This window comes from Musca vetustissima, unplaced genomic scaffold, assembly GCF_032173495.1.
Source record: "Musca vetustissima isolate MV318-11 ecotype Yass unplaced genomic scaffold, APGP_CSIRO_Mvet_v1 utg29163, whole genome shotgun sequence".
NCBI classification, from domain to species: domain Eukaryota; kingdom Metazoa; phylum Arthropoda; class Insecta; order Diptera; family Muscidae; genus Musca; species Musca vetustissima.
In genome coordinates this window covers 1-23,401 of record NW_026878112.1, presented here as the reverse complement: position 1 = coordinate 23,401, position 23,401 = coordinate 1, and the positions used below count along the sequence as shown (strand labels likewise).

Below are 23,401 nucleotides of genomic sequence, written 5' to 3'. Positions count from 1 at the left end.
ATTTACCCCTGAAGGACATAGACCCGAGAAGTTGATATTATATGCAAGAGGAGTGGTTGATCTTTAAATTAATTCCAATTATATTGTTGTATGTGCTCGGGAGTTGGAGTTACACCTAGATATTTACAGTTATCTCGGTATTCGTATATTATTTAGTAACCCATTATCACGTTAGAGAGCGGAACAATAGCGCTGATCGATTTGAAATGTTCCATGAGGTTCCAGTTATTGTCAAGGACAACGCCTATAATTTTCGGTGATGATCAGATAATAATTTTGGGATGAATTGGACCGAAAATTTAATTTTTTGTATTATTTTCGAGTCCATCTATAGACCACAAATGAAAGCCGAACATTATAACACAACCCACGGCGAAAGGAATCTGTACAATAGCTGTACTGAATACTCGTAATATTCGGAAAATATGTCAGTGTGAGGAAGAGGTGCTGTTTACCTCTAATCGGGCAAGAGGATGCAAATATCACGAAATATTGCCCAGACTCGGTATAAATATCCGCAGAAAATTTGAGTTCCGTGGTAGTTGTGTAGGGTATCGTATGGTCGGCCCCGTCCGACTATACTGCTCCGCTCACTGGTTATTTTATATAATAATTTATAATTCCCATCATGCACTTCATAATCTGTTCAATTTCACAATTTCAATCACTCAATATAATAGCATTTTTAATTAAAAATCTCATTCAGAAGAAAAATTTACATTTCAAGCATTTCATAAAGAACGGAAAAAACGGGAAAACCCATCAACACCTGTTGTAATTACACTGCAAGTGTGTGGTGATTGTGGCAATCACATAAACCAGGACAAAGCTCCATTATAGGATATTTAGAAAAAACATGGAATCTAACAAACCTGTGGTAAGGCACACCATAATAGCCAAAAGCAGGGCAATGATATATCCATGAGATGATGACATCTTAATTTATTTTTATTTCTTTTTTAGTTTTCCTCTAAAAATTGAAAACTATTTCACTTTTATTATTTTTTGTAAATTATTTAAAATTTTTATTGCTTGCACAACACTTTCAGTTATTACTACTTTATTTATGCACTTTTTCAATTCCAATTTCAATTAGGGTTTTCGTTTTTATTTTTTATTTTATTGCCCGTAGCTGCTGCTGTTGGTGTTGGCTTTAGTTAAAGCGCGCCAATTTAAAATAATCGTTTTCTTTTTCGAATTACACTTTTTTATTGCGCGAAAATAATTTGGTTTTCTAATGCCTTTTTCTTCTTTTCTTCTTCTTGAGAAATTTTCTTTTATGAGATTTTCTCGTTTCTATTATTCTATTCACACTTCCTCGTCAAAAATTTTGCTTTCGGTTCAGAAGTAAAATATTTTTCCACAACGAAATCAACGCTTCGACAACTAAACGTAAACTAAAATCAAACTACAAACGATGAAAATGAAAATCCCCACGAATTCAATTCACACAGACGCAAACACACACACACAGTCGTTCTCATGGAAGTAGTAGTTGTAGTGGAGGAACAAAACCGAAACCATGCGAACCGAGACTGACTGTCCGACCGATGAATGGAATCGAATCGAATTGTATGCACAACGAACATTATTATCGTAGACTAGTGAATATAAACAAACATACAGACAGACGCACATACACACCCATATGGCCAGACCAGTCAATTGCAGTCATGCATACATTCGCAAATATTACTTACAAACGACGACTCGTTCATTGATACGACCCGATAGACGACTAGCCAGCCAGCTCCATTCATTGGAGCATGTAGGGGATCAAACTGTAAATACATATTTTCAAAATAATTTTTGAAAAATATTGACCTTTGAAAAAATTATTTTTAAAAAAATCCACCTATTCTTTAAAAAATCCACGCCTTGTTTACTTACATACTCAGCTGGCTTGTTACAGAACGGTTGTTCCATAAGCCAAGCTTAAAAAAAATTTCCAAGCGAGTCGATCTTGTGCGCATCTCCTGCAATTTGAAAGACCACGTTCCAAGATGTTGTTTTCTTGGTCGTTCCATTTGATTCTTGACCTTCCCCTTCTACGGGAACCATCAGTAGGCTCGCTTTTATATGCCTTTTGAACTGGAACATTCTCATTCATTTGCACAACATGGCCTAGCCATCGTAGTCGCTGCAGCTCAATACGAATGCCTATGTCGATGTCCTCGAATAAATTGTAAATCTCATGGTTCATTCGACGCCGATATTCGCCGTCGACGCAGATCGACCCGTAGATCTTTCGGATAATTTTTATTCCAAACACCCCAAGAGCTGTCTCATCTGCTTGCGCGAATACCCATGCTTCAGATCCATATAACAACACGGGTAGTGTCAGCGTCTTGTAAAGTGTGAGTTTGGTCTGACGGGAGGTGGAATTGTTTCTAAACTGCTTACTTGGACCACAGTAGCATCTGTTGACCATCACAAGTCTTCTCCGAATTTCAAAACTGATGTCATTCGTTTTATTTATGACGGTACCAAGGTATATAAAATCATTAACTACCTCGAAGCTGTACCTGAAGCTGGACGTCTTGCCCGTTGATACCATCAGCTTGGTCTTCTCGTCGTTTATTACCAGACCCACTTTGGCAGACTCCTTCTCAAGTTGTTCAAAAGTGGCTGTTACCGCTCGCAATGTCCGACCTATTATGTCGATGTAACAGGACTTTAAACACCTCTGAATGGATAGGGCTGTCGAATGCGGCTTTATAGTTGACGAATAGGTGGAATGTGTCGACGTGTTTTTCGTGGGTCTTTTCCAGGATTTGGCGCAGAGTGAAAATCTGTGGATTTGCCAGGTCTGAAGCCGCATTGGTACAGTCCAATAATGTCATTGACCATTGGCTTCAATCGTTCGCACATCACACTGGATACCACTTTATATGCGATGGGATGTGATGGATAGCACTTTATATGCGATAGTTAGCACATATCGTCTTATCTCCTTTTTTGTGGACGGGACACTGGATGCTGAGGTTCCAATCATTGGGCATGCATTCCTCTAGCCAAATTATACTAATAAGCGTCTGCTCACCAGTCTTGAATAGTTCGGCTTGTAACCCATCGGCAACTGCTGCTTTATTATTCTTCAGCCGATTGATTGCTATTCTGACTTCATCTTGGCTAGTAGGGATAAGTAAATCGACTTTCGACTAATCGACTTTTTCTATTGAAAGTCTAAAAGTCGAAGTCGATTTTTGATCATTGAGAAAATCGCAAAGTCGATATTGAAAAGTCGAAATTACCAAAAAGTCGAAATTGCCCTAAAATTACACATTCCAGAACTTTATTTCATCTATTGACAATTATTCTTACAAAAAATTAAATTTTTAGTCAGTTTTGATTTTTTATATGGTAAAAGTCGGAAATCGATTTTGAACAGGTTTGACAAAATCGAGAGATCGAAGAGTCGACGTTTTACTCAATGGCAAAAATCGAAAAGTCTAAAAATCGTCTTTTTGGTCAGAGGCAAAAAACGAAAAGTCTTAAAGATTTTTGCGATCGACTACGTATCCCTATTGGCTAGGTGGTATACACTCTATACCGTCATCTATTATAGGTTCTGGGGTATCCTCTTCACCGCTACTATTATACCACTATTATGATACCAGAAGTTTTTTAAAACTGCTCCTTCCAGATCCTCAACACGCTGTCTGTATCGGCCACAAGGTTTGCTTCTCCATCTCTACAGGAGGAGGGGCCTGCACCAAAGCCTTCGGTTTGGTGTTTTACTCGTTGGTAGAATTTTCGGACTTCATTCTGACTCCTGTACATCTCGATTTGCTCACGCTCATGTTTTTATACCCTCCACCATAGTATGGAGGGTATATTAATTTTGTCATTCCGTTTGTAACTCATTGAAATATTCATTACCGACCCTATAAAGTATATATATTCTTGATCAGGGTAAATTTTTAAGACGATCTAGCCATGTCCGTCCGTCCGTCTGTTGTAATCACGCTATCTTCTGAAGGAATTGAGATAGGGTGCTGCATAGGGTTGTACTTTATCTGCAGGCAGGTCAAGTTCGAAGATGGGATATATCGGTCCTCATTTAGGCATAGCTCCCATATAAGGGTACCCGCCAAATTTCGGTATTTTGGGGTTTTTGTGCGCGTTTTTCAGTCGAGTTCGCTGAAATTTGGTACATTGGGTTCTTATTGCCTACTAAGTGTCTCCACAAAAATTATAAGTTTGGGTCCACTTTTCTGGTAGCCCCCATATAACGGTACCTCGTAATTTTCAGTATTTTGGGGGTTTTGGTCGTATTTTTCCACAGAATTGGTTGTAATTTAGTATTTTGTGTTCTTAATAGGTACCAAATCTCTCGACAAAAAATTATTAATATAGGTCCATATTTTCGGATAGCCCCCATATAAGGGTACCACCAATTTTCGGCATTTTGGGGTTCTTGAGCGCGTTTTTCAACCGAATTCGCTGCAATTTGGTATTTTGTAGTCGTATATGGTAACAAATCTCCCTACTAAAAAATATTAATATTCGCCCCCTTTTTGGCGTAGTCCCCATATAACCCCTTTTTTATATTAAAATAGTTATCTAATTTGTTCTGCGTTTTGGATTTGGTTCTAAGACTCTGTTGTAATCATTTCACCTGTGGAGTATAGAACGTAAGCTTAGATAATGTACTATATATGAACTATAGCCCGGATTTAGGCCTAGCCCCGTGTTAAAGTGTATACACCCTCATTAGCCAAAAGGCTGAAGATAATTATCCATTAAAATTTCTGAAATTTGTATTATGGTTTACATTATGGATTACATAATCCGTTTTTAGAAATGTCGGTAAAGGACCACTTTTTGGTATGTTCCCTATATATCAGTATATCCATGGTGGAGGGTATCCAAAGTTCGGCCCGGTCGAACATTACGCTTTTTCGTTTGTTCTTCTTCTTTTTTCTGAAAATACGTTTCTTCTCTCACCTTTTCTTCCGATATTTCTCCATCACATTACGTGTTGCTACAGGGTTGCCCTATATGCTGCGTTAGCAATACGACACTCCTGATCGTACCACGGAGATCTTAATGGTGGTCTTTGGTATCCAAGTGTTGCTTTTGCTGCCGTTTGTAGGGAGTGGGCAATAAAAACATCCACGCCTTATATATGGCTCCGAAAAATATTTTTTAAAAAATCCACGCCTTATATAGGACTGGGAAAAATATTCCTTTAAAAATCTTCGTCTTAAATTTAGAAAAAAATATTCTTTACGAATTTGGAATAATATTCTTTACTTAATAAAATTTGGATGTTCGTTTAAATGCTAATTTCATAGACAACCAAAATGTGGTCTGGCCAATAATTTATCCCAAAATAGAAATCGCTTTTGTTTGTAAATGCACACAAGAGACATTTTTGTTAATACCCATCAAAAGTTTCCCAAGACCATCATTTGACCAAAAATAAAATTCGTGTATATATAAGTATATATATATATATATATATATATATATATATACGTTTTTCTATTTTTTCTTTTTTTTTTTTGTCGAAAAATGTTTTTCTGTGCGTCTCTTGCAGCGTGGCCAATAAGATGCAACACATGCTGCTGGGGGGAAAAATACTAGGAAAATAGAATGGAGAATATTTGACAACAATGTGTAGGGGGTATATTCATTACAAAAAAAAAATATGTCAATACAAAGCAAAACTACGAAAAGATGTCGGTTTCCATTAGAAAAATATTTATAACCAGTAAGGAAAGTAGTAATGTCGGACGGGACCGACCATACGATACCCTACACAACTACGACGGAGTTCTAACTTTCTAAGGAAGTTTATTCCGAGCCTGGGAAATATTTTGTGACATTTGCACCCTCTTGTTCGATTAGAGGTCAACAGCACATCATCCATACACTGACATATTTTTCGAATATTACTAATATTCAGTACATTACTTGTCCAGATTGACTTCAGCGTGGGTTGTATGGTGATGATCAGCTTATAACTGTGGAATATAGATCGGTTCGAAAAATTGCATGGAAAATTTCACGCCCATGTTGATACTTGAAATAATATTTTTTCAAACTCTACCCTAAAAATTTGCAGTATTACTTTAAAAATTATTCTCAGTTTATTTGTCGTCTTTATACCCTACACAACTATGTTGTCAGGGTATTATAGCTTTGTGCAGCCCCAAAAGTTTGTAACGCCGCGAAATATTGGTCCTAGACCCACCTTTAAGTATACCGATCGTCATATCTCGACTAGCTGAGTCGATCTAGACATGTGTGTCCGTCCGTCCGTCCGTCCGTCCGTCTGTCCATTATAATTTGTAAACACGATACAGGCCACAGTTATGGACCAATCTTCACGAAATTTTGCATGTAGGATGGGTTCTGGACAATGAAGACCCCTATTGTTTTTGGGAAAGATCGTTTAATATTTAGGGGATGAAATGGACCAAATACTAAATTTTTGTCGGTTTTTCTGGTCGCTCCAGAGGCCGCAACAATGGACCGAACATCGTGAAATTTTGCATGGAGAACCGGATCGGGCCAAAGAATAAGCATGCCTGTTTGGAGAAAGATCGGTCAATATTTAGCCGGTCAAATGGACCCTGACTTTTGTGTGAAAAATGACAAAATTTGTATTCTATGGCGTATATATTTACCCCTGAAGGACATATACCCGAGAAGTTGATATTATATCCAAGAAGAGTGGTTGACCGTTAAATTAAGACCAATTATATTGTTGTATGCGCTCCGATGTGGGAGTTACACCTAAATATTTACAGGTATTTCCATATTCGTATATTATTAAGTAACCCATTATCACTCTGGAGAGCGGAACTATAGCGCTGATCGCTTCGAAATGTTCCATGAGGTTCCAGTTATGGTCAAGGACAACGTCTATAATTTTCGGTGATGATCAGATAATAATTTTGGAATGAAGTGGACCGAAAACTTAATTTTTTGTGTTATTTTCGAGTCGATCTATAGACCTCAAATGAAAGCCGAACATCACAACACAACCCACGGTGAAGGGAATCTGGGCAATAACTGTACTGAATACTCGTAATATTCGGAAAATATGTCAGTGTGAGGAAAAGGTGCTGTTTACCTTTAATCGGGTAAGAGGGTGCAAATATCACGAAATATTGCCCAGTCTCGGAATAAACATCCGCAGATAATTTGAGTTCCGTGGTAGTTGTGTAGGGTATCGTATGGTCGGCCCCGTCCGACTATACTGCTCCGCTCACTGGTTTTTTTAATAAGATTAGAAAACTTTTATTCAATATCTAACTTTATTGTTGGTTTTATTTTATCTAACTAAGTAAGGGAGAATTTTGTGAAGTCAATGACAATCAGGACACTAACCTACACAGATACAAATACACCCATAAATTGTCAGGAAAATATATTTTAAGTTACTTCCACGAATATTCCCCAATTCCTGTCAATTAAATTGTGGCTTGCGTGTCATGTGTGTAAAATCTGCCATGTAATTGTTTGCCAACCGAACGACTCTCCTCAATTATGGAGTGATGAAGTTTTGCTGGCTCCCAAAGGAAACAAATAAGGGAAGGCAATAACGCAAACCATTAACACATTATGTCGGCGACTGATGCCTCAGCTGTGATAAGGCGACTCAAATATTTTAACCAAAAATTGTTTTTACTTGCAATAATAGCAACAAAAATACAAATATTTGGCTAAAATAAAAAAAATCTTTGTTTAGATTCTTTTAATTGTTTAAGGTTGGGGGAAAGTCCTTTTTTATTTTTTTCATTCGAAGGACTACATAATGAATATTCTTAAAAGGAATATTTTTCCAAAGCCTATATTAGGCATGGATTTTTAAAAGAATATTTTTCGGAGGCATATAAAAGGCGTGGATTTTTAAAAGAATATTTTTCGGAGGCATATAAAAGGCGTGGATTTTTAAAAGAATATTTTTCGAAGGCATATAAAAGGCGTGGATTTTTAAAAGAATATTTTTCGGAGGCATATAAAAGGCGTGGATTTTTAAAAGAATATTTTTCGGAGGCATATAAAAGGCGTGGATTTTTAAAAGAATATTTTTCGGAGGCATATAAAAGGCGTGGATTTTTAAAAGAATATTTTTCGGAGGCATATAAAAGGCGTGGATTTTTAAAAGAATATTTTTCGGAGGCATATAAAAGGCGTGGATTTTTAAAAGAATATTTTTCGGAGGCATATAAAAGGCGTGGATTTTTAAAAGAATATTTTTCGGAGGCATATAAAAGGCGTGGATTTTTAAAAGAATATTTTTCGGAGGCATATAAAAGGCGTGGATTTTTAAAAGAATATTTTTCGGAGGCATATAAAAGGCGTGGATTTTTAAAAGAATATTTTTCGGAGGCATATAAAAGGCGTGGATTTTTAAAAGAATATTTTTCGAGGCATATAAAAGGCGTGGATTTTTAAAAGAATATTTTTCGGAGGCATATAAAAGGCGTGGATTTTTAAAAGAATATTTTTCGGAGGCATATAAAAGGCGTGGATTTTTAAAAGAATATTTTTCGGAGGCATATAAAAGGCGTGGATTTTTAAAAGAATATTTTTCCAGTACTATTTAATGTATTTATGTATCCTGTCCCATATCAATAATTTTTTATTTTGTTCTGTCTAACATTTTATCAATCGGCAATTTAAAAGTTTCCTCCGGATATCATTCTCGTGCCAACGGAAATACATGACTTTACAATGTGTGACATAAAATTGTCAACGGTTCGCACTGCCAGTCGTCAGTCAGCCAACCAGCAAGCAGTTCATTTACATTTACTTTAAGGACTTCAATGGAGGCTATAAAAAATCTACTATAGAAAAAAATAAATTTCAACGATAAAAATGACACGACCGGAGATTTTCAAGTTGATCTAAAAAAATGAAACAAAGAAAGTGATTGGGGAAACTCAACCGACAATGTCATTGTCCGCATAAATCAGGTCACACACAACCGATGTACTTTTAAGTGTCCTGAATATTGTGTCGGGAAGGGGATATGGACATTAGCATGACATACGTTTAAGGATTTCGTACATGGTGTACTCTAATGTCATTTCATTAATGTGACCATAAGGTTCGAAAATTGGAAGGTGGGTATGGGTAGCGCAGGAAATAACAAAAATCGCTTACAATCAGTAAATGGCTGTGAGCAATTAGGATTCGAATTTATTGTAATATAAATACAAAACATAAACATATCCTGGTTTTATTAATTGGTTTTAGTATTTGTGTTTATATCAGTGTCATAATGACACTATGACTATTAACTATTTATGGTAAATACGACATATTTTGAATGTCATTTCCTGTTTATGTGTTACTCCTTTCCGCATACACTTTTATTTTTAGATGGTGTTAACGAAAAGGAAATAAAATAATTAGCCGAAAAATAATATGGCCACTTATGGCATTGGAACGGTAGTAGATCTTATAAAAATTACATTTAATTGTCTGGTGGTAATATTGTGACAAATGATAGACAGATAGCGATTATTTACTTAATTGAAAGGAAATGGGACATTGTGTAAATATGTGCTGACAAAAATAGGTCAATATCCTCGTTAACATACATATCCACGATAACCACAGGACATATAAATTATTATCTAGGGTGAGATGATTTTTGTACATCTAGTGCATATAAATTATTTTTTATAAACTGATAATAAAACCAGTAAGGATACTCGTAAAGTCGGACTGGGCCTACTATATGATACCCTTCACCACTTTGGGTATATGCTACATATGTCTCCTAAGAGAATCCGCCTTTTCGAAAGAACATTGACATGATATAATATATATAAATCTGAACCGATTTTTACGAAGCTTAGCAGACATCATTCTAGACTCAATTCAGTATATATATATATATATATATATAAATCTGAACCGATTTTCACGAAACTCAGCACATATCATTCTAGACTTAATTGAGTACGCTATGACAAATTTCGTGCAAATCGAAAGATATATAGGGCCTTTGCACACCATTTACATCAAATCGGACAAAAATATATATGGGAGCTATATCTAAATCTGAACCGATTTTCACGAAACTCAGCACATATCATTCTAGACTTAATTGAGTACGCTATGCCAAATTTCGTGCAAATCGAAAGCTATATAGGGTCTTTAATGCAACATTCACATAAAATCGGATGAAACTATATATGGGAGCTATATCTAAATCTGAACCGATTTTCAGGAAACTTAACACACACCATTCTAGACCTAATTCATTGCGCTGTGGGAAATTTCGTGCAAATCGAAAGAAATATAGGGCCTTTGGTAAACCACTTACATAAAATCGGACGAAATTATATATGGGAGCTATATCTATATCTGAACCGATTTTCCCCAATTTCAATAGGGTTCGTCCTTGGGCCAAACAAATGAGCTGTACTAAATTTCATCCAAATCGGATTATAAATGCGACCTGTACTTTGTTTACAATTTAACACCAACAGACGGACGGACGGACGGACATGCATAAATCGACTCAGAAATTGATTCTATGCTTATTCTCAAAAGGAACCATGTGTCTATCTCGTTTCCTTTTGCCTGTTACAAACATATGCACAAAGACATAATACCCTGTACCACAGTGTGCTGAAGGGTATAAATACATAGGCAGTGATGTACGCAGAGGGGGTTCAGGTTTTTAATTTATTTTCATACTAAAATTCTATTTTCGAAAGGGTAATGACATGCTTTATACATGTCTGTTCATAGGTATACCGTAACTACGCCTTATAACTATTCCATAGGTAGTCCATTGAAAAAAGGTGTCAGATAAGGTTGTGTTTTTGGAAATTCATACTAGAACGGTACGAAAAGAACTAAATATGATATCATTTGTATTTGGCGAACCGATAGAACTAGAACGCTTAAATTTAAAATGAGGGTCATTGATGGAGTGTAGAATAGATGTAGCAAAGGATTTTTCTGCAAATTCGAACTGTAAGTATCCGAAAAGTACTAATATTTACTAAAATTGATTTCAATTTCGTAGCATGTGAATGGAAAGCGAATTAGGCTTGAGAAGTGGGGTCGATATACTCATGTGTACGAAACGTACTATATGGTACTATATTTGGTACAATTTGAATTTAGAGAAATGGATGCTCTGGAATCTTGATCCGAAGTGTAGATAGCGATATGTAGGAAATAAGATTACTGCATTGTTGAATTAATGTATGTTGGTAGTTCGGGAAATTCCTATTTACGTGTACTAAATTTGGTACAATTTGAATTTTGGGTGAACTAAAAGAGCTGTAATCCTGAAATTTTGAGCTAGGATCATTGTTGGGGTGCGGGATTGAGGTAAGTTTTGGGATATTTTTACTAATGTGTATTAAATTTGGATTTAGGTGGAACGATAGGGCTGGAACACTGAAATTTGGATATAAGGTTACTGTTGGAGTGTAGGATTGGGGTATGGATGTAGTTTGAGAAATTCATTCTGGGGTACTTATTGGGTACTTATCTGTACTAAATTTGGTACAATTTGAATTTTGACAGAGCTGGATACCTGAAATTTGGAGTTAGGACCATTGTTAATGTGTAGAATTGGGATATGTAGAATGTTTTGGAAATTCGTACTAATGTGTACTAAATGGTACCAAATTTGGATTTGGGTGAACCGACAGCGTTGAAATCTTGAAATTTGAAGCTAGGATCATTGTTGGGGATTAGAATTGACATATGTACGACATTTTTGAAATTCGTAGGTGTGCTAAATCCAGTACAATTTAAGGTGAACCAATGGATCTGGAATCCTGAAATTTGAAGTTAGAGTCACTGTTGGAGTGTAGGATTGGGATGTGTAAAAAATTTTGGAAATTTCTACTAATGTGTATAAAATGGTGCCAAATTTATATTCAGGTGAACCGATAGAGCTGGAACACTGTAATAAGGTATCGATATAGTTTTGGAAATTAATACTTATGGGTACTTAATTGTAAAAAATTTTGTTTTAATTTGAATTTTGGGTGAACTGATGGAGCTGGGTACCTGAAATTTGGAGTTAGGACCATTGTAGGAGTGTAGGATTAGCCTATGTAGAAAGTTTTGGACATTCGTACTATTGAGTACTAAATAGTACAAAATTTGGATTTGGGTGATCCCACAGAATTGAAATCTTGAAATATGAAGCTAGGATCATTGTTGGGGTTTAGAATTGAGCGGTGTAGGACATTTTTGAAATTCGTATTAATGTGTACAAATTAGTACCGAATGTATATTTGGGTGAACTGATAGTGCCGGAACACTGACAATTGGAAATAAGGTTACTGAGTGTAGGATTGGGGTATCGATATTGTTTTGAAAATGCATACTTTTTGGTACTAAATTTGGAACAATTTAATTTTAGGTGAACTGATAGAGCTTGGATCCTGAAAATGTGTACTAAATTACACTAAATTTGGATTTAGGTGAATCGGTAGAGCCAGAATCATGACATTTTGAGTGGGTATTGGATTGCGGTATGTAGGAAGTTTTACAAATGTCTACGAATGAGTATTTAATGGCACCAAACTTGGTACAATTTGGATTTAGAGTGAACCAATAGAGCTGGAATCCTGAAATAGGGTAATCAGATTTCCATTGGATTTCATGATGTAGGTCAGCGGCATAGCCAGAGGGGGGAGCAATTGAGGATTTTTTTTAAATATATATTTCCAATGACATTCCGCTGATTTGTAAAATATTTTTTTCATGCGCTATTTCAATGGAATTATCTTTTTTCCATGGTGGAATAGTATAAATAATATTTTTAAAAAATATTACCTCTAAGGACTGTTAAAGACATGTATTGTTTAAAAAAGGTTTCAAGGACAGTGGTCCAGTGTGATATTTTCTTTAATAATATGTTTTCAAGGACATTGAACAAATGTGGATTTTATAGAAATATTTTGTTCAAGGGTAGGACCCTTTAACGTGGATTAAAAAAAAATAGTTATTTAAGTTATTTTATAAAAACAATTGTTTTCAAGGACTATTGAATGCGCTGATTTGTTAAAGAACATTTTTCCATAAGGTATTAAAAGCGTTTTTTGAGATCTATTTAATATTTGGATTTGTATAAACAAATATTAATTTATAGTTGTTAAAATGTATATTTTTAATATTTAAAGAAAATTTTGTTTTGCGAAATAGTTAGGCTGAATCCCACTTTGTTGTTTTTATAAAAAAAACACTACCAAATTTAAAGAAAATTGTACCAAGGAACTGGGACCTCCTAAAAAGTATGAAGTGAAGCGTATCGAAGTGGTATTTTGAAGGGTTTATACGTACTTTACTGAACTTAAAACACTCAATATGTTGGAGACCATAAATAGATCGAACCGGCCGAACTTAACGATTTTTTAATTTTTTTGAGAACCATCGCTTTTGTGGCAAAACAAATAAAAGTCCCGCCCTATTTTCGGTATTTTGAAGGGTTTATACGTACTTTACTGAACTTAAAACACTCAATATGTTGGAGACCATAAATAGATCGAACCGGCCGAACTTAACGATTTTTTTTTTTTTCAATGGAGAGAGGCGTGGATTTATTTAAAGAAATATTTTTTCAAGGACTGGACATGTACACCATTTCAAAAGTATTTCTTATTCGTTCAATATACGTTGAACTTTTGGCGCAGTCAGTTTTCAAAATAAGTTTTTCAAACACATTCCCATCAGTAACACCTTCCACAAGGACATAAAAAAAACAGAATGTGTCAACATAACACATTTACAACTTTATCAGCTCCGACGACGACGATGATGAGATGAGCGATTTTCAATAAAACAAACAACAATCAAGTGGAACTTTCAACTTGATTGGACATTGTAACAACAAATGAATGGATGTAAATGAAAAGGGGCCACGTATGGGTAATACCTGCTTTATTTGTTGTGTAACCTAAATGTATAAGGACAATGACATCGTCCTTTTAAATCAGGTCACACAACATAATTGTCATACACTACAAAACAAAAAAAAAAAAAAAAACATGCATAAATTAGGAATTGTTTGTTGATGACAGAAGATTGATACAAAAAATTAGTTTTGTGTTCCGAAGGGACAAGGATCTACTTGAATGTAAAAAAGAGTATAGTAAAATATTTACATAATCAATGCCCTGTCATGTTCCATAACATGGATTATGGTTAAACCCCCCAAGTCTCTTTTTGTCGATTATGATTTATAAAAAATATGATGAATGATGTTGTGGTTGTTTTTATGGGCAGATTAAAAGCCCAATATTTTTTAAAGCGCGGATATTTTAAAGAATATTTTTTCAAGACCTTCCTAAAGCCTGGATTTTTACAAAATATTTGTCCAAGGCCTACCAAAGGCGTGGAATTTTTAAAGAATATTTTTTCCAGGCCTACCAAAGGCGTGGATTTTTTAAAGAATATTTTTTCAAGGGCTATATATGGCGAGGATTTATAGAAGAATATTTTTTCAAGGGCTATATATGGCGAGGATTTATAGAAGAATATTTTTTCAAGGTCTATATAAGGCGTGGATTGTTAAAAGAATATTTTTCCAGGCCTATAAAATGCCTGGATTTTTTCAAGAATATTTTTTCAAGACCTTCCTAAGGGCCTGGATTTTTTACAAGGCCTACCATAGGCGTGAATTTTTTAAAGATTATTTTTTCAAGGCCTACCAAAGGCGTGGATTTTTTAAAGAATATTTTTTCAAGGCCTATATAAGGAGTAGATTTTTTAAAGAATATTTTTCCAAGTCCTATATAAGGCGTGGATTTTTTAAAGAATATTTTTTCCAAGGCATATATAAGGCGTGGATTTTTAAAGAATATTTTTCCCAGGCCTATATAAGGCGTGGATTGTTAAAATAATATTTTTCCAGGCCTATAAAATGCCTGGATTGTTAAAAGAATATTTTTCCCAGGCCTATATAAGGCGTGGATTGTTAAAAGAATATTTTTCCAGGCCTATAAAATGCCTGGATTTTTTAACGAATATTTTTTCAAGACCTTCATAAGGGCCTGGATTTTTTACAAGGCCTACCATAGGCGTGAATTTTTTAAAGATTATTTTTTCAAGGCCTACCAAAGGCGTGGATTTTTTAAAGAATATTTTTTCAAGGCCTACCAAAGGCGTGGATTTTTTAAAGAATATTTTTTCAAGGCCTACCAAAGGCGTGGATTTTTTAAAGAATATTTTTTCAAGGCCTACCAAAGGCGTGGATTTTTTAAAGAATATTTTTTTAAGGCCTACCAAAGGGGTGGATTTTTTAAAGAATATTTTTTCAAGGCCTACCAAAGGCGTGGATTTTTTAAAGAATATTTTTTCAAGGCCTACCAAAGGCGTGGATTTTTTAAAGAATATTTTTTCAAGGCCTACCATAGGCGTGAATTTTTTAAAGATTATTTTTTCAAGGCCTACCAAAGGCGTGGATTTTTTAAAGAATATTTTTTCAAGGCCTATATAAGGAGTAGATTTTTTAAAGAATATTTTTCCAAGTCCTATATAAGGCGTGGATTTTTTAAAGAATATTTTTTCCAAGGCATATATAAGGCGTGGATTTTTAAAGAATATTTTTCCCAGGCCTATATAAGGCGTGGATTGTTAAAATAATATTTTTCCAGGCCTATAAAATGCCTGGATTGTTAAAAGAATATTTTTCCCAGGCCTATATAAGGCGTGGATTGTTAAAAGAATATTTTTCCAGGCCTATAAAATGCCTGGATTTTTTAACGAATATTTTTTCAAGACCTTCATAAGGGCCTGGATTTTTTACAAGGCCTACCATAGGCGTGAATTTTTTAAAGATTATTTTTTCAAGGCCTACCAAAGGCGTGGATTTTTTAAAGAATATTTTTTCAAGGCCTACCAAAGGCGTGGATTTTTTAAAGAATATTTTTTCAAGGCCTACCAAAGGCGTGGATTTTTTAAAGAATATTTTTTCAAGGCCTACCAAAGGCGTGGATTTTTTAAAGAATATTTTTTTAAGGCCTACCAAAGGGGTGGATTTTTTAAAGAATATTTTTTCAAGGCCTACCAAAGGCGTGGATTTTTTAAAGAATATTTTTTCAAGGCCTACCAAAGGCGTGGATTTTTTAAAGAATATTTTTTCAAGGCCTACCATAGGCGTGAATTTTTTAAAGATTATTTTTTCAAGGCCAACCAAAGGCGTGGATTTTTTAAAGAATATTTTTTCAAGGCCTATATAAGGAGTAGATTTTTTAAAGAATATTTTTCCAAGTCCTATATAAGGCGTGGATTTTTTAAAGAATATTTTTTCAAGGCCTATATAAGGAGTAGATTTTTTAAAGAATATTTTTCCAAGTCCTATATAAGGCGTGGATTTTTTAAAGAATATTTTTTCAAGGCCTACCAAAGGCGTGGATTTTTTAAAGAATATTTTTTCAAGGCCTACCAAAGGCGTGGATTTCTTAAAGAATATTTTTTCGAGGCCTACCAAAGGCGTGGATTTTTTAAAGAATATTTTTTCAAGGCCTACCAAAGGCGTGGATTTTTAAAAGAATTTTTTTTCAAGGCCTACCAAAGGCGTGGATTTTTTAAAGAATATTTTTTCAAGGCCTACCAAAGGCTTGGATTTTTTAAAGAATATTTTTTCAAGGCCTACCAAAGGCGTGGATTTTTTAAAGAATATTTTTTCAAGGCCTACCAAGGGCGTGGATTTTTTAAAGAATATTTTTTCAAGGCCTACCAAGGGCGTGGATTTTTTAAAGAATATTTTTTCAAGGCCTACAAAGGGCGTGGATTTTTTAAAGAATATTTTTTCAAGGCCTATATAAGGCGTGGATTTTTAAATGAATATTTTTTCCAAAAACGTATTTTTTTACAAAAATATAAAAAGATTGTTAATATTATAGCCCTATTTGGATGGGAACACATTTGAGATTTCATAGCAAAGCCATAGGTACCCAATTTCTCAACCAATGAGAAAACTAGAGGGTGCCATCTATGGTCTAGTAGCCACAACTCTATCCCATTATCAATCAAACCAACCCCCTATTTTTCAAATGCAATGAAAACAAAATGTAGCAGGTGTTTTACCGGCGAAACGTTCATCTTGTAACCAACCGATACGTTGCCATGGCATTGGTTGGTAGGAAAAAACGAATCCTTCAGTCCTTTTTTGAGCCTCCTAAACGTCAAATGGAATAGCAGAACAAAAAAAGAACAACAAAAAAATGAAATTGAAAACCCACATCTGCAAAAAGACTCCATCGAATATCAATGGCGAATATCCATTGAAAATAATTTCCAATAAGGATATTGGTGGACCTGGTGGTAATCAAGAAAATTCGAGTAAGGATAAGACATTGGAAAATCTCCCCTTGAGCTGTGTCGACTGGAGCAGTAATGATGAAATTTATTTTGTGAGGTTAGAATAAATTTAAAAATATATGGAGAAGGAAAAAATAATTCTACTTTGTTTCTATTACAGTGATGACCATCAAATTTTCAAATGGAGTTCGGCAACAAGGGACTCTGTGGAAGTGGCAAAATTACCGGATGATTTCATACCCACAGATTTACATTGGTTGCTACTGGGTGGCCGCAGCAGTGGTGGGGGCAAGGGTAGTGACACTCTATTAATCTGTAGCAATGATGGACGTTTTATTATTTTGAATAAAAGTTCAAGGGTGGAGAGGAGTATTACAGCCCATGCTGCGGCCATTTCGTCGGGTAGATGGAGTCCCGATGCAGCTGGACTGTTGACTGGTAAGGATTGAAATTTTATTGGAAGTCTTAATTGATATTGAGGTTTATTTTTTCTAGCTGGCGAAGATGGTGTCATCAAAATCTGGTCCCGATCGGGAATGTTACGCTCAACGGTCATACAAAGTGATGAGCCAATACGATGTGCCCGATGGGCACCCAATTCCACATCGATTGTATTCTGTCAGGGCAGCTATATATCGGTGAAGCCTTTGGCGGCCAATAGTAAATTGATAAGGGTGAGTATGAAGACCAAACGATCTTTTCAGAGTCCACCAAAGGCGTGGATTTTTTAAAGATTATTTTTTCAGGGTCTATAGATGGCAGGGATTTTTAAAGAATATTTTTTTAGCGTCTAAACAAGGCGGATTTTTTAAAGATTATTTTTTCAGGGTCTATAGATGGCAGGGATTTTTAAAGAATATTTTTTTAGCGTCTAAACAAGGCGGATTTTTTAAAGGACACATTTTTCAGGGTCTATAGAAGGCGTGGATTTTTGTAAGAATATTTTTTTCAGGGTTTAAACAAGGCGTGGATTTTTTAAAGAATATTTTTCAGGGTCTAAACAAGGCGTGGATTCTTTAAAGAATAGTTTTGAGGGTCTAAACTATGCGTGGATTCTTTCAGGGTCTATACAAGGCGTGGATTTTTTAAAGAATATTTTTTCAAGGCCTACCAAAGGCGTGGATTTTTAAAAGAATATTTTTTCAAGGCCTACCAAAGGCGTGGATTTTTAAAAGAATATTTTTTCAAGGCCTACCAAAGGCGTGGATTTTTAAAAGAATATTTTTTCAAGGCCTACCAAAGGCGTGGATTTTTTAAAGAATATTTTTTCAAGGCCTACCAAAGGCGTGGATTTTTTAAAGAATATTTTTTCAGGGTCTGTAAAATGCGTGGATTTTTTAAAGAATATTTTTTCAGGGTCTATAGAAGGCGTGGATTTTTTAAAGAATATTTTTTCACGGTCTATAGAAGGCGTGGATTTTTTAAAGAATATTTTTTCACGGTCTAAACAAGGCGTGGATTTTTTAAAGAATATTTTTTCACGGTCTAAACAAGGCGTGGATTTTTTAAAGAATATTTTTTCACGGTCTAAACAAGGCGTGGATTTTTTAAAGAATATTTTTTCACGGTCTAAACAAGGCGTGGATTTTTTAAAGAATAATTTTTCAGGGTCTAAACAAGGCGTGGATTTTTTAAAGAAAATTTTTTTTAGGGTCTAAAAAAGGCGTGGATTTTTTAAAGAAATTTTTTTTTCAGGGTCTAAAAAAGGCGTGGATTTTTTAAAGAAAATTTTTTTTCATGGTCTAAAAAAGGCGTGGATTTTTTAAAGAATATTTTTCAAGGTCTATAGAAGGCGCTGATTTTTTAAAGCATATTTTTTCAGTGTCTATAGAAGGCGCGGATTTTTAAAGAATATTTTATCAGGGTCTAACCAAACAAGGCGCGGATTTTTTAAAGAATATTTTATCAGGGTCTAACCAAACAATGCGCGGATTTTGTAGATTTCTTTAACGTCCTCCTAAATGTCCTTCTAAAGGCCTGAATTTTGTAAGGAGCTTCTTAAGGATTTTTATCAATGTTTTTGGTGGCTTGGATGTTTTTTCCGAAGGTCCGAAATTTTTAAAGAATATTTGCTACATGGAAGATTTTTTAAAGAATATATATTGAAAGGCCAGCAATACTTAGAGTTTCTTAAAACCATTTTCAGATATCCAAATTTAAACCTCTAAGAATATTTTTCCAGGGCACAGAATGGTACCTTCTAAGAATCTTTTTCCGACCTCCTAATATTACCCTTTGGGAATATTTTTCTGAGTCCCCTAATATTACACTTTAAGAATATTTGTTCAGACCTTCTAAGCCTATTTTTGACCTTCTAATATTAAACTCTAAGCTTTTTCAGACATCTAATAATGCATTCTGAGTATATTTTCAGGCCTCCTATGACCCTATGTTTGGCATTTTGTAAGAATTTTTTGAATTTCGATTTGTTTTTCCTATTTTCCTCATGACAGTGGCGTGCCCATGATGGCCTGGTCTTATCCCTCAGCTGGTCATCACAATCGAATATCATAGCCTCTGGTGGAGAAGATTATCGTTTTAAAATTTGGGATTCCCAGGGAGCGAATTTATTCACCAGTACCACCGAAGAATATGCCATAACGGCTGTGGCCTTTAACCCCGAAAAGGATATACTGCTGGTCAGCACTTTCAACATGCTAAAACTGTGTTCCACTGCGGGGGTAAGTAACCGAAAAATTGGCATGTATCCCATTTTAAGAAAATATTCTCTCTTCCAGTGGTCCTATAGCACAGCCCGATTCAATGAACCTGTTGTTGGATCATTCCACACCCTCTCCTGGTCCTCGGATGGTACTCAGGTGGCATGTGGTACCTCGACAGGACAACTAATTGTGGGCTATATTGTCCAAAAGCAAATGATATCGAGGAACTTAAAGGCCACAACAACAGGAAGGAAATCCCTGCGTTTGGAAGATACATCGAATGGCAGCAGTGATATGCTGGAATTTACTGAACGTGTTATAAATTTCGCCGTGGGTTATGGTCATCTGATTGTGGCCACCTCGAATCAAATACATATTTATAATGAAAAATATATCAATACACCGATTATTATTGATGGCCGGACCGATGTCAGGGTTATACAAGTGGGGAAGAAGTAAGGGTTTTTTAATTTATATTTTTAAACAGTATTAAAATCGTTCAAATATATTTTTTAGGTTTTTTATGGTCTTGGACTCCACCTCTATATGGGTTTATACCTACACCGGACGTTTACATTTGAATCCACGCTATCCGGGCAGCCAGGCTCAAATACCATTGCTAAATGGCCGCAGTATTTCGTTAGGATTGGATACTTTGGTGGTTAGAGATAATTCGGATACAATGGGTAAGTTAATGAACTCACCTTTTTGGTCCTTGAAAAAAAGTGTATTACCATTATAATTTTGTGTACATGTTTCTTATTCTAGTCCTTCACATTTTCGATTTAATACCGGGAGCGACGCGGCAATATGAACCCTTCATGCTAAAGGCGAAGACACAAATTGCCGAAATTGCGGCTTGTCGTGCTGGAACTGTCGATGATCAATTTGTTGTGATGATAGACAACAATCGGGAATTGTATATAACTGAGACCAGAAATTTGAATAGCAGTAACGAAAGAAGTGCCATTGCTGGTAGTATCAGTGGATCGAGCTCTGGAGAAATATATAAAATTGGAACCCAGGTGACGACAGTACAATGGGCAAGTGAGTCCAATATTTTGGTGGGTGTCCATGACACATGCTATAGCATCTGGTATTGCCCCGGGGAGGGGGCACCAGATCCAACAATTATTGCTCTGACCACAGTGACCATAGATGCAACGTAAGTTTTGCTACCCTTCTTCTATTTTTTGATATCTGTAATACTTTGTTGTTGGTTCTCTTTTAGGGAATTTGGTAAAAACATTGCCATTGAGTCCTTTGAAGATTCCATTGTGACATTCCGCTGTTCAGGGGCTCTGCTGCCCATCGCGGTGAATATGTATTGTGAGATATTGCATCGCACCCTTGCCGAGGGCCAATGGCAGCAATCGCTGAAGATATGCCGCCTAGCCCACAATGCCTACTTATGGGCCACCTTGGCTGCAGTGGCTACACGTAAAAATCAACTACAAATTAGCGAAGAAGCCTATTCGGCAGCTCTGCAAATCGATAAGGTTAGCTATTTGCAGCACATTAAAACATTGGATCCCTCAAGTCCGGAATATATGGCGGAAAATTCCCTGATGTTGGGTAGACTTATTGAAGCGGAGACGATATTAATTCATAATCGGAAATATCGTGAAGCTGTGGCATTGTGTCTGCGTATGCACAACTGGCGTAAGGCGTTGGAGGTGGCCCAAAAACATGAACCGGATTTAATGGAAGTGGTACTGGAACAGAGAAGGAAATATTTGAACGCTTTGAATCGTGAAGAATGGGATACTTTATTTATTAGTTTGAGTGTAAAGGATAATGATGAATAAATTTGAAAATTTAATAGGCAGGACAGATCATAGGTTTTCCTTCCAGGGCGTTGATGAGGTTATTGGCAGCCACCATTGCCATTTCGGTGGTAGTCTTAATCGTTTGGGTACCCAAATGCGGAATGATGACTGAAAAGAGAAGAAAGAACGAAACAATTAATACTCATAGAAAAAAATGTGATCTCCAAGGGTCTGAGGACATTGTATGGATCTCTGAAAAAATATTCTTTAAAAAATCCACGCCTTGTATGGATCTCTGAAAAAATATTCTTTAAAAAATCCACGCCTTGTATGGATCTCTGAAAAAATATTCTTTAAAAAATCCACGCCTTGTATGGATCTCTGAAAAAATAAAAAATTCTTTAAAAAAATCCACGCCTTGTATGGATCTCTGAAAAAAAAAATATTCTTTAAAAAATCCACGCCTTGTATGGATCTCTGAAAAAATATTCTTTAAAAAATCCACGCCTTGTATGGATCTCTGAAAAAATATTCTTTAAAAAATCCACGCCTTGTATGGATCTCTGAAAAAATATTCTTTAAAAAATCCACGCCTTGTATGGATCTCTGAAAAAATATTCTTTAAAAAATCCACGCCTTGTATGGATCTCTGAAAAAATATTCTTTAAAAAATCCATGGATCGAAAAAATATTCTTTAAAAAATCCACGCCTTGTATGGATCTCTGAAAAAATATTCTTTAAAAAATCCACGCCTTGTATGGATCTCTGAAAAAATATTCTTTAAAAAATCCACGCCTTGTATGGATCTCTGAAAAAATATTCTTTAAAAAATCCACGCCTTGTATGGATCTCTGAAAAAATATTCTTTAAAAAATCCACGCCTTGTATGGATCTCTGAAAAAATATTCTTTAAAAAATCCACGCCTTGTATGGATCTCTGAAAAAATATTCTTTAAAAAATCCCCGCCTCGCCTTTGGTAGACTCTGAAAAAATATTCTTTAAAAAATCCACGCCTTGTATGGATCTCTGAAAAAATATTCTTTAAAAAATCCACGCCTTGTATGGATCTCTGAAAAAATATTCTTTAAAAAATCCACGCCTTGTATGGATCTCTGAAAAAATATTCTTTAAAAAATCCACGCCTTGTATGGATCTCTGAAAAAATATTCTTTAAAAAATCCACGCCTTGTATGGATCTCTGAAAAAATATTCTTTAAAAAATCCACGCCTTGTATGGATCTCTGAAAAAATATTCTTTAAAAAATCCACGCCTTGTATGGATCTCTGAAAAAATATTCTTTAAAAAATCCACGCCTTGTATGGATCTCTGAAAAAATATTCTTTAAAAAATCCACGCCTTGTATGGATCTCTGAAAAAATATTCTTTAAAAAATCCACGCCTTGTATGGATCTCTGAAAAAATATTCTTTAAAAAATCCACGCCTTGTATGGATCTCTGAAAAAATATTCTTTAAAAAATCCACGCCTTGTATGGATCTCTGAAAAAATATTCTTTAAAAAATCCACGCCTTGTATGGATCTCTGAAAAAATATTCTTTAAAAAATCCACGCCTTGTATGGATCTCTGAAAAAATATTCTTTAAAAAACCGCGCCTTGTATTGACCTTTGAAATTGACCCTTGAAAAAAAAATCTTTAAAAAATCCACGTCTTGTATGGATCTCTGAAAAAATATT

General features: G+C 35.2%; 2 protein-coding genes across 2 annotated transcripts in view; one reads left to right on the top strand and one right to left on the bottom strand.

Moving 5' to 3' along the window:
• LOC133322917 (uncharacterized) overlaps positions 1–936 on the bottom strand; it is a 52,102-nt gene extending 51,166 nt beyond the window's left edge. The window contains exon 1 of the mRNA XM_061531869.1: positions 873–936. Coding sequence (XP_061387853.1) covers positions 873–936 — 64 coding nt within the window. The remainder of the gene's footprint in view (positions 1–872) is intronic.
• Positions 937–17,174: 16,238 nt separating this feature from the next.
• On the top strand, positions 17,175–21,744 carry LOC133322916 (intraflagellar transport protein 80 homolog). The gene is made up of 8 exons (XM_061531868.1): positions 17,175–17,368; positions 17,432–17,709; positions 17,767–17,945; positions 19,725–19,952; positions 20,010–20,389; positions 20,451–20,620; positions 20,703–21,099; positions 21,166–21,744. The coding sequence occupies exons 1-8, from the start codon at positions 17,175–17,177 to the stop codon at positions 21,740–21,742; spliced, it is 2,403 nt and encodes an 800-aa protein (XP_061387852.1). The 3' UTR covers positions 21,743–21,744.
• The last annotated feature ends 1,657 nt before the right edge of the window (positions 21,745–23,401 follow it).